The sequence below is a fragment of the Rhynchophorus ferrugineus genome, unplaced genomic scaffold (assembly GCF_030347505.1).
Source record: "Rhynchophorus ferrugineus isolate W39M unplaced genomic scaffold, kcgeb_rfMv2 rfM4, whole genome shotgun sequence".
In the NCBI taxonomy this organism is placed as follows: Eukaryota; Metazoa; Arthropoda; class Insecta; order Coleoptera; family Curculionidae; genus Rhynchophorus; species Rhynchophorus ferrugineus.
In genome coordinates, this window is record NW_027472583.1 from 29,358,247 (window position 1) to 29,371,220 (window position 12,974).

Sequence of the window (12,974 nt, forward strand, 5' to 3'; positions counted from 1 at the left end):
TGTTTATTGAAAAATAAAATGATATACAATACATATAAATATTATGTAACATGAACACACGAGCTAAAGCCATAATTTAACATATACTAAAAATATTTTCATTCTTCTCCACATATCACATTTATTTTCAAAATAGAAGCTCAATAGATAAAATAACATGCATTAAAATAATACATCATTAAAAAAAATTATGTACAATCAAAAAAAAAGAACACACATTTTTCTAATATATACAATCGAGAATCCATAGAATGCATATAAATTATACAGAACGTAGTGAAATCAGTGATAGCATGTGGGCGTTTAAAAGGAAAGAAAAAATCTTGCAGCAAAGAATGTATACTAATTGATGTTAATTTCTTGTGCACTAAAATTAAGCGTGTTAAGTTTTTCTTTCCTTATTTTTCTAGATAACAAATCATGTATAACAATAGAAATTGTTGTTAATTTACTAGAAAGTGTTTATTTATCACAAACTCACACTCCAAGTGATTATATATTGCACAGTTTGTATAATTTGTATTTTATTTGGGCGAATTCGGATAAAACTGGAAACATCGTCCGCAGTAATTAAGATAATAATTATGCTTTGAATACCTGTATATAATTAAAAAGACACTTTTATAACATCTTGAACAACCGTAATTGCGGAAACGAATGATTCACCAGTATTGGTGCGGTGCAGAGAGAACGAACTGGAAGACGATGAAGCAACGAGTTCGAGGAAACTGGAAGCCTCTTTTCATCGATTTCCTGATGATGCACGTGGTTCAGACAGATCCGTATTCGGACTATTTGTTCAGGCTCGATCTATTTTCGCAGCTTGGTATGAATGGAAATGGGTCATAGTGATATATATTGTTTATTTCAATAGTTTCATCATATACATATGGGTGTACGGGGTGTTTGATATATAATAATTCGTTTTGTATTTGTTTCTTATTTGATAAACGTTCTTTTCTTAAAAATAATACATATTATTATGATAGAATTGGCAGTTAGAAAGCATATATCATGCAAATTATATCTATTATGATTGTGTGTAACTATAGTCACCAAAATTATAAGATTTGGTGTACAGAAAAAATGGATTTAAAGAAAAGATGAGAATATTATGGATTTCTATGTATGAGAAAGATCGGACAAATGAAGTTGGAGTGAATTTACCAAATTTCTGTGTCAGTTATGGATGCGTTTAGGATTTTAAGACATTTTTCATCTTTACCTCTCGGTATTGATATTGGTTTGGGAGAGTAAAGTAACAGTTTCTGGGCATACTCCTTGTTGTATAGAATGTGTTTGGAACAGTGCTTTGGGGACATGATAGGTGAAACTGTCGGGGGATAATTAATTTCTTGTTTTAACAATTCCTCTTCCAGTTCGCGTTCGAAACTGTCCTGCTCGTCTTCCGATATATTTTTGGTCGTGTTCTTTTCGTAATTTAATATTTTTTTCGGTGTGACTATAGCCGAATTAGCTAAACGATAGCTCTCCCGTCTCTTAATTACTCTCTCTCCATTTTTACCCGAATTCTCCAGATTGTTGTTGATGTTTTTACCCAAAGAGTGAAAGTTTTTACCTTTACCACTGACGCTCACTTTCTTAAAACTATTTACATTGACTTTACTCGGAAGAAAACAAGTGTTCTTCTTACCTCTTAGTTCTTTCGGCGATAGTGAACCTCCAGGCGCCTGTACGTGAACGTAAGCTCCCTTGGGGCTCAGAGGCCGCATTTTTGGACTGGCTGGTTGTACCACGGTGGTTGGGGCGCGTACCACTTCTGGGGCGTTGCCCGAGGCCTTTATAATCACTTTGTTACCGGAGTTCGGGGACATGGGACGACTGAATTCGGTTTGAGGAATGTTCAACTTCATTTGGTCTTGCGCGGATGATATCGGACGGATGGATTTCAATGCTCTGTGCATCTGGGGACTCGATTTGGGGCTGGATAACTTCACGAATGGTCCCGGCTCGAAGGTGCTCGGGGGTTTGCGTCTACGGAGACTGTCTGAACTATAAACAACTTTTCCTTCTGCGTCCAGCATCACTCTTGCGCCTTGTCTCTTGGTTCGCTCTAGAGAGGAGTCTCCACCTGGCGATAAGTTGTTGTTTTCATTGTTAGGCAGCTCATTCAGAGACACGTACTCGGCATCACGAATCTTTCCACTTAACACGGTGTTCAGATTCTTATTCACCGTATCATTTACATAAGTATTTTCATCAACAGAGAATTTTTCGTTGTTGTTTCGAACATCTGCTAGGGTAACATATTCGTCCATACTATCCAACATCTGTGTTTCCGAGAGTTTGTTCTGACCGGGACTCTTACTTCTTTCACGCTTAGTCAGTCCTAAGTTGGTTAAATTTGACTTTATTTTACCAAACATGTTGTTCAGCGGAAGCAGACTCGATTTAATCATAGGCTGTGACGGGGTTTTCAAGTTGTTTTCCTGTTCTGACTTCACGGTAACACTCCCACCACTGGGGGACGGTGCTCTTATGGCATTACTCGTAACTGTTATGGCGGGAATTATGTTTTCATCTAAATTTTCCACTGTGGCATACCCAGATTGGACGTTAACGTTCACCAACGACAGTTTCTGAGTACCGTTTACATTTGTGCTGATGATTCTTTGGTCGATGTTCACATTTCCGTTCTCCTTATCGTGATCCAGTGAATTCTTCAGATTGTTCTTCTCGATTTGCTTCTTATACGACGAGTTGCTCGAGCTTTCGTCGTCGCTGTGAGGCGGGGTGATCGCACACATCGATGGTATCCTACTGGAATTGATAGTAGTCTTTACGCGGATCCTCTCGATTCTTTCTGGACCCTCCATATCTGAGCTTTCGGAAAATTCAAAATCAGACCCGCTTCTTACACCGTTGGGACTGGAAACACTTTCTATGGGCGAGCTCGATGTATTATGACCGCTATCAGGTGATACATCACCTCCTGTACCGTGTTTCTTTTCGATGAGCGCTACTATAGTCGGTTTGCTGTTGCTCAAAGCCGGACTGCGCTTGATGGTGCCTGTTTTATCAATGTAGTCTCTCGCCAAGGATTCCTCAGGGCTTTTGCTCGACTTATTTGATAATTTGCTGAGAGAGCTTTTCCTTTCTGGTACTGCAGGTCCCATTATTAAGCTTTTATTGCTTTCGGCTGCCCTTAAGGTAGTGCAAACCGTACCCGCGGAGCTTGTAGTGGTGGAGGTGGATCCTCTCCCGAACAACTCGTACTCATTTTCTGCAGACATCACAGTATTATTTGAATCAGAGTTACAAAAGGCTGTTGGACTTTGCAGAGGTGTCGTGGGCAATTCTTCTTCTTTCAGTGTCTTCAATCCGCTATCCATATGGAAGGATGTGTAATATCCCTCGGTGTCGCACGAGTAAACCGAGTCACCGTCTTCATGGAGGTCATGTATTATATCAGGAGTCAGTGTACTTCCCTCGCTGGTAACGCTACCGGACGTGGACGTATTGAAGTTGAACCTTCGACGAGAATTCACTGAACTAGGCGGGTGTAACGAGTTATTAGAAGTAGCAGCAGAAGTGGTACTTTTAGGATGCGTGGTGGATGTAATTTCCGAGCCAATGGAAGCGCGACCACTCTCAGAGCTAGCGCTCCAATTCCCACTAGACGAATGGGGTTCATCTTTGTTATTACCAGCCCTTCTTTGTCTTCGTTGCAGCGAGCTTTCTCTCAGTTTCACCTCAATATTAATCGCGGATGACAGAGTGCTTCCATTCACCGGTAAAGATTTCTCCGAACTGGATATGGAGGAGTTTCTCTCGTGAGTTTTCCGTTCCTTATCCAAGTCCCGTCGTCGTTTCATCGTTACCGTGTCATATAGATTAAAGTCGTTTACTCCGTCATCAGACGTGGAAGTTTTCGTTTTGATTCCGCTGCTACTTCCACCACTACTGTTGCTATCATTCTTCTCGTTACTTTTGTTCAACAACTTATCGTACTTGCTCTTGCCCCATTGTTTCAGACTATTAAACCTGGAAACTTTCGCGTCCGAACTTTCCTTCTTCTGAGAGGATCTGAGGAGATCGCTACTTTTGCTCCTGTGCACCGTGGATGATGATACTGCTTTGGTCTCACCGGCTGATGTAGATGCTGGCAGTGTTTGCTCGTCCCTGAGAAGAAGTAGAGTTTTGTGACGGTTAAGGACCTTCGACGGTACCAAAATGTCGCTAGTGTGAATAGTTAAATGTCACGATCTGATCGGATGAAGTGGAATTTTGTACAGTCAAGATAAATGGTAGTAGCACACTATTTACAAAGATGATAGTGTTTGAGAAAACATGAAACAGCAAACTGGCATGCCAAAAAAAAACGTGATGTTTAAACCGTTTCTCATTATTCACACTATACATTTTTAGTAAGCTATGTCTTTGCTATGGAGCATGGTCAAATTTCTACTAAAATCATTACAGTTACTATTGAACACTTGGGTTAAGCACTTAATTGTATATATGAAATTCTTAACTTAATAAACTGTGAATTAATTTGTGTGCTGCACAACATTTTAGATAATTGTTTGGAATTTTTTATAGAATTGATATTTACTTATATTTATTAGAAATATGATGAATTTAGAACACTTGGAAAACTATTCGTATTCCTGATAATAATCGATGGGTGCCACTCAAGTGATTTTCTGAACCAGTACATTAAATTTTTTTTATGAAAATACCCGAATTTTGGAAAATAATGATAATTAATTTTTTCGGCGTGAAATTAAATGTTATCATAAGTATAGAAAACATTTATTGAACGTTACAATTTAAAAAAATCTAGTGATAATTGAAATAGAGACGAGGGTATTTGATGATACATATAATAAAAATTATGTCATATGTGTTGATTCCTCTTTTGACAATTATTCTTCTTTTTGTTGATTGGATTAAGACGTCTTATTATGTTTGAAATTAGATAACTCTAATTCGCTTATTTAAACATTATGTGCAACACTAAATGTCTAAAAAATATGTTTCACACTTCTTTCTTCCATAATATCTTAATCAATCTCTATGAAAATATCTTGGTCTTTATAATCGATTTATGATATGATCAATATATTGATATAGTAGTATATCAGTAAAACCGCCAATGCATGTCGTAAATGCAGTTTTTAAAAATGTAAAATTCGTTTTAAACTCGGAGCGGATTTTTCCCTCTTATTTTACACTAGTTAAAAAGAGGCAGAATGCTTTTTGATGCGTCGGAACATGTAACCGATTTAGACCAAGGTTTGATTTGTACTAGTTGACACTGTTGTCAAGTTTCTAAAAAAATCTCCAAAATATTGGTGATAATTAACGGAGGTTATAATCTGGCAAACGTCATCATTGCGGCGCACTGGGGTCATAAATTTTGACGAGAGAGCATTGGCTCTTCTATAGGATATACTACATATCATTCAAAACCAAAAACACTCAAAAAATCACTCAGTCTTCAATTTTAAAGTCGAATCGATAATATTCAAAGAAAGCGATCTGACACTTCAATAAATCAACGAACGACTGATTTTAGTAGTAACTTTAAACCATATAAGCTTGAGCAAAACAAGTGTTAGTGATATATGTATTTTACTTACCCAGCTGACAAAACATCCTGTATTTCTTTCTGATCTGTACCGGCTAGTGTGTTTCTTCTTCTTAAATAAAATTAAGAGAAAAAAAATAGCGTAAAAACTTGAGAAAAAAGCGAAATATTGGCTGACTGCAAATAACCGTTAATAAACGTTACAAAGTCGAATATGTTGTTTATCAATTAATTTGAAATCAGCCAATAAGATGAAAAAAAACTGATTCCTAACCTGTTCCTGGGTCTCCTGGTCCTTCCCCTTCTCCGGACGGTTTCGCCATCTGTCGTTTGGTTGGGTATCTCCCCGGTCATTAGTGAACGTCTCTGAGACGACATTCTATCGAAACTTCGCCCGGAAATGTCGACAGCAACGATCTCTGCAGGAAATCTGTAATATGTTCAGGAAACCGATTGTAGATGGCGCTTAATACATTGCGAGCGTGAAAAAATAATTAACAGTTTTTTAGTAAAAATAATATTATTACAAGTAAGTCCTCTTAATTAAATTTATTTTATTTTGTCAATGCAACAATGTTTATTTCCAAAAATGAAAATTTGGATAAAGATAAGTTATGTTTCATAGGAGACAAATTGTAGAACAATTTTTAGGTGCTTGTATATATTTTGACCAGCGATATCCGTAGAGTACGATATCCGTATATATATATATATAAACTTTTAAAACTTATAGGCATGCTATCACATCTGTTAGCTTAATTACCGATTTTGGTTTCAACTATTTAAAAGTAGTGATTTTGATGTCAATGAGAAAGAATGACGTAGAAGACTACAAACTAGATATATTAGCCGAAAACTAAGCTCAAACTTTCAAAAAATATTTAGACATATTAGCAAATGACGAATCAACTGTTTCCGAAAGATCCAAACGGAGGGAAAATGGATACCATATGAATTTATTGAATTTGTTAAATCGCAGATTCATTGTCAGGTAAAAACGGGGTTTTCTATGGCGTATTGGGATTGACGAAGCTATTTTTTATTATTTACTACGATTTATTATAACAACTTTAAACGTAAACAGTCTTAATTAAAGAGAGTAGGAGTGTTGGCCATCGAAAAAATATCGATATATCGATACTTTTTTTTATAAAATATCGATATATCGATATTTTTTCTGTATCCTTATAAGAGAGCTATCCACATCGACATCCAAGCGGAATATTTATGGTCCAGAAGTCCTGCAATGCATATGGAGGGAGCTGCAAGGTGTAATGTATTACGAGCAAAAATGTCATGTTTCATGAAGATCAGATCAATTGGTGAATAACAGATAGTAAAATTATACTTTTCATGACAAGACGTTCTTGCAGATCCAGTGGGAGCCTTTGCCGAACCCACCATGGATCGCTACCAAAGCAACATCGTTCTCTGAGCATGTTATTCACTATTTTCCCAGAGAGGCGGGCAAAGGTTGTAGAAAAAGAGATTTTGATTAGTGTATATTGTATCGTAATTCTTCTCAATAACAATCAATAATTAATCTTCTCAAGTGAAAAAATGATCAGAATACATGCCAGCACTATGGCAAACTTGTCTGTTGTCAAAAAATAATTCTGCTTGATGGACTGAAAGTAACGAAATTGGTACAGTTCATTCCAAATTTGTAGAAAACGCGTATACGAGTATGTATCTTTGAGAGTCATCAAACCGCATCTATTATTATATATACTGTACTATGGAAATGGCTTTTTATGGAAAAAACAACAAGACTGGCTCTTTATCAAAGCAAAAGAGAATATTTTTGAAGCCGAAGTTATCTTTAAAATTAAACGGATATACTAAAACGATAAATTGGTGATATCAACGAGTTCTCTAATTAAACTAAACAATTTAATTGATGTGATTCTCAGTGGTAGATAATGAAGAGCAACTAGGACGATATCATCTTCTACTCGTTCTCCTTAAACAGTTTATACTAACCAAACGCATTTGCTATGGGCTTCATTATTTGTATGTGATTTATTACTATCAAATTTAATGCAGTTTCTTGTTGACTAACGTTAAAAATCGTGTAATTTTGTCTTGTTGAACGAATAAGATTGAATTTTATTAAACATATTTAGCGAAAGTATTGACGGCTATTGTTTAAAATTTCATACAGATTCCAATTAATGTCTTACCAACTTAAGAGAGTAAAGAAAGTAATCTGGAAACTTTCGGATGATTTAAGTTTAAAAGTTTTACTATTTTGGCTACAGGGTGAGACTAGATATTTGTAATTTTTAACAAATAATAGGCCAATATTGCCTTTTATTATTATCGTGGTATGTTCCTTTCTAATATTGCAAATAAACATAATTTATAAAAATAATAACTATGCTACCTTAAAGCTACAACTTGAAGTTGTTCTTCAGGAGACGGTAGCTTGTGATCGATGGCTTCATCGTCCGATGCGATGGTACCGTCCGTGACGTCGCCTTCCGTCAGCGTCGTCGTTATCCTGCTGGTGCTGTAGGGGCCGACGGTAATGTCGCCCAAGGCCTCGTCCGACGTCCATCGTCGTAAATCCTCAATAACGGCGGGCTGTAACAATATCAATAAGATGGTATTAGCAAAAATTACGTCGTGACAGAGGAGAGGAAGTCGAGATGGACCCCAAAAAGAAACGACGACAACGAGCGTACTCGTAAATCATAAGATCTGGGTAGGCGGAGGAAAAACTGGCGAAAATAAAAATTGATTGATGCGTTTGTCTGATTCCTGTTGTTTGGCGTCAGTAAACTGTTTCGGAATATTGATGTTGACAGTGGCGTAGCTTGATGCCAAAGTGTAATAACACATAAATTAAGAAGCTCTATTTAATTAAGTATTCTTATCTCGCTTTTTTGTTAGTATGATATTTTAAAATTTTATAGTCTATCCAATAAAACCGTCAAGGTACGTCATCAAAATTTATGACGTCAGCACGTCGCATTGTTGCCGCGTTAATTTAATTTGGTAGTTTTAATTTTGGATTACATTTGCTTGTTTGTTACCTCTAATTATTATCATTAATAGTTTGAACTTTGTAGACATTTAACAACAGTGTTGACCAGTACCAACATAAATAGAATTTTGCAAACTTATTATGGTATATTTTTTTAATGTATGTTCAACGATTTTTCCGTCATTTGTTGGCCGATATTCAAAATTCTTTCTTTATTTCAATGAGTGCATTTCCGACGTGGCCCCATTGGAACCAAATTAGGATCTGTTGGTGGAGGGGGAGGGGGGTTTATCGATGAAAATGCTCAAATTTCAAAGGCACGTACAAAGTTTTCACATATTTTTTTATCTAAAATAATCAGATATTTGTTTATAATGTTATTGGTGAGATGATGTGACGGAAAATCGGAAGTCGTTCAGTGCAAAAACCATTCAGTTTGCTTTTTAAGTACTAACTATAGCATATAAGAACTCTTAGAAAGATTGTACACTGTAACTACTTCTATGGCGTATGGTGTAATGTGTTCGATTCCTGGCGAGGATAATAACTTTTTGTTGTTTGTGCTAACCTTATTTAACCTATCTACTTCACGTATTTTATATTCCACTATACACACACAATTTGGTTTAATATCAACCTAAACCTATTTATAATATTATTTTAACTACTACCAACTGAACACTTTGAAGTCGGTGCCGAGCACAAACAATTAAATTACCAACAAAACAAATCTATATATTATAACTATTAATATTATAATTTTTTTTAACTAGATGTGAAATAATAACTTCAGATAACTTTTAAGGACATGGCATATATACTTAAGTCTCATATTTGATATAGTTAAAGATTATATAACAAAGAATTGCCACATCTTACAATTGGCGTCCTTACCATTTTCCTGAAAGACTTCTTTAATATATGGATAGTGTTAGTTGCAAAATTTATATTGATAATTTAAAATATAACCGTTAGATGTCCACATACACTTTGATTTTATTAAAATACGACTCACAAAATATTATTTTACAAGGTTTTGATAATAACTGGGTTTGTGTCTACTACAGTCATATCTACACAACAGTGAAAATTTTAAAAAGTAATATTTTCTAATAAAGTAAATTAAATTCGCAGTTTTAATAGAAAATTTGGTTGTTTTAAAATTATTATCACTCTTTTACAAGAGAGATATAATTAACTTAAATGAATATACTTAACTGAATGAAGATGATTATAACGAACTTGAATAAAAGGAGACATTCTGCATTAAGAGTACCGCGACTGTTAACAATTGGCAATAAACACAAGTATTTATTCAATTTCAAATCATAGCTATTGAGGAAATACACACATTTATTATAGCACACCAGAGACTGAAGAGCAGTTGAAGCTTTGCCATTTTTCGAAATAAAACTCAACCAAGGATGGCCATTATAGGCAATGGAACAGAACAGACATTTCAGAGAAAAAGTTCAATATGCAGTAACTAGACTCTAATAATAATGTTATTGCTGAAAAAATCATATTAAAAATCAAAGTAATCAGGTTGTCGATGGAAAAAAGAACAGGCTATAAATTTAAATATATTTTACACATTTGTCTATGTCATCTATTCTTACAACGCACTTATTCTACAGCCCTACTATTTTTTTTAAATGAGGGTTTAAAAAGTATATATCAAAAGTTAAATCAATTTTTAGAAATGTAATGAAACAAGCTGTGTGTAGTGTATTAAGCAAATCCTTTTTTATTTAAAATACCTCTGTAAGCCATTATATATAAAATATAAGGTAGCTCACAACTTTCAATGATTTCTGATGGCCTAGAATATAACATGTAAGGCAAAAGTCCTGCTACCATTTTGATTGCGCTCCATCTTAGTTATGTGACGTTTAGCTCAATTTCGCTTTAACCATTGTGTTGTGTAGAGGTCCAAATTTCATTATGGATAAATTATATACGCCATATATTAAAATATACGCCACTAAAATATAAGGAGCAGAAATAGTGACAATATTTATCGACAATAATCGTTCCATTATTGCCACTCAGCGGAAATTGCGTCAAAAATATCCTAATCGTCCAGTGCATCAGAAAATCACAATTTATTGTTTACATGCGAATTTTCGACAGTACAGTACGACAGCAGACAGACCTCGTTCTGGAAGACAACCGGCGTCTGGTATCGCTGAAAATGTGGCTCTAGTGCGCGGTAGTGTTCGCGCACCAGAGTTACATTAATTCGAAGACGTGGTTCCCAGTTACACATTTCTGCACGCAATTTAAGGCGGATTTTGAAAACTGATTTGAAAATGTTCCCGTACAAAATTCAATTAGTCCAAAAATTGTTACCGAGAGATCCTGATTAACGAGTTTAGTACAGTAATGCAATCCTAAGACTGTCTGGTGAAATTGAAGATTTTTCGTCTAAATTGATAATGAACGATGAAGCCCATTTTCTTCTCAGTGGTCACGTCAATAAACAGAACAGTCGGTTTTGGGGAACACAGAATCCTCAATTAATCCATGAAACATAATTACATTCACTAAAAACATCTGTATGGTGTGATATTCATACTGGAAACATCATTTGTCCCTATTTTTTTTTGAAAATGACCAAGGTGTTGCAGTTACACCATGACATGTGGGGCCACAGCACACACAGCTCGTTCGACAATTCAGTGGCCTTTTTTCCACGAAGACTAATTTCGTGCAGTGGCTATTTAGCATGGCCAGCCAGATCTCCGGATTTAACAGCACTAGACTTTTTCTTATGGGTTTTTTTAAAATCAAAAGTTTATGTGAATAAGCCTCAAACGATTCAACATCTCAAGACAATATTCGTCACGAAATTGAAGAAATTCAGCCTCATATGTTGCAGGATGTCCTGAAAAATTCTTTAAAAAGAACCGAAAGTTGCATAGCGATCGCGGTCACCATTTAGCCGATATAATTTTTTAATCATAACATAAAAAATGTCAATTTTTGGCCAATTTTTGCATCTTTTTGATTTGGAAGACGTTGGAGTCCACTATAAAGCTTAATTACGATTTTCCAAGAGAGGGGTTGGAGCTTCTTACGGCCCTTTGACGTTGCCATGTCGCAAAATTTACACTAATTGAATAAACTCATTTTGATAATAAAGTTTGGACATTTTGACATGCTGCTCAGTCGTGGTGACTGATTTAGCTTCACTGACTGAATACAATAAAATAACAGATGCCCCCAAAACAACATGGCCTACGCAGGTTGTCAACATCGACCCATCAAAATTGAAAACTGCTATGTTATCATTTAATTTTATATTAAAATTTAACAACTGAAGTAAGTGATACATCCGTCATTTACAATTTTTTATATAAATAATTAAATCTTTTTTTTTTAAATCAACAGATTCGACGTTTGATTATTATACTATAAATCTTAGCTAGTAAAACTGATAAACAACATCATATTAAGAAACAATTATTTTTCATAGCTGCATTACTACTGAACGATAACCTTTCATGGAATGACCTATAATATCGATTGATTTGAAATACAATAATAATGAAGCCATATGGTTTAATTAACTTTTAACAACTGGCTTTTTCATTTTTGTTAAGACAACTAGCGACTAATCTAGCGTTGGAAACTATAGAATAATAATCACTGAAATAACTAAATAAAAATAAACAAAAAACTTATTTAGCATATCTACTACCGAAAATCAGCCGATAAATGACGGAGAAATCGGCACACACATACATTTAAAAAAATACAGCCGAACATGGACCTCCTCCTTTTTTGAAATCCGTTAAAAACAGTCTGTTACGCTATATTGTATCTAATTTTGACATAAGGGAATCGTCTATAAACTCCATAAAAGGATCAAGAGGAAAAAAAGCTTTAGCAAGTATACCACAGTGTATTCGGGCCAGTCCTTTAGCTACTTTGCATATACGATATGCCACAGACGGAGAATACCGCCATGACTACATTTGTTGATGATAATACTTCCTGTTTGTTGGATAAAATAGCGAAAAAGCAACTAGAAATACCTGTGCATATTTTGTTTACATAAATAACGTTACAGTAATAAACATCTTGAGATGAATCTCGATGCAAAACCCCATTAGAAGTAACAAATTAAAAAAGAAAACAAATTAAGCAAATTAAAAACGACCTATTTGTTAAGTGAAAGAAAATATCAATTATTCGTATTATTAGTAGTACAAGCAAATTGTACAGTACCGACTGTCACCCAAGAAATCAAGAGAACGTCAAATACATCACTCTTATGATCACATGGCTACTCTCGTGTTAACATCGAATTTTGAAGTCTTGGATAAGACTCAGCAGGATACAGATTCAAAAGAATCAAACCATTTGATCTTGTAGTGCAGTGAAGTGTATTTAACATTATTATTAATATAGAGTGTAGAAATTAGT

At 35.1% G+C, this 12,974-nt stretch overlaps 1 protein-coding gene across 6 annotated transcripts in view; it reads right to left on the minus strand.

Moving 5' to 3' along the window:
* The window catches only part of gukh (NHS actin remodeling regulator GUK-holder), a 199,744-nt gene that overhangs the window by 2,386 nt on the left and 184,384 nt on the right, over nucleotides 1-12,974 (minus strand). For 4 of the 6 annotated variants that reach the window (XM_076402671.1, XM_076402669.1, XM_076402674.1 and 1 more), the window contains exons 4-7: nucleotides 7,941-8,140; nucleotides 5,829-5,984; nucleotides 5,607-5,666; nucleotides 1,655-4,143 (exon numbers count right to left, since the gene is read on the minus strand). In XM_076402671.1, coding sequence (XP_076258786.1) covers nucleotides 1,655-4,143; nucleotides 5,607-5,666; nucleotides 5,829-5,984; nucleotides 7,941-8,140 — 2,905 coding nt within the window. The remainder of the gene's footprint in view (nucleotides 1-1,654; nucleotides 4,144-5,606; nucleotides 5,667-5,828; nucleotides 5,985-7,940; nucleotides 8,141-12,974) is intronic. The other 2 variants (XM_076402670.1, XM_076402673.1) reach the window with 1 other exon arrangement.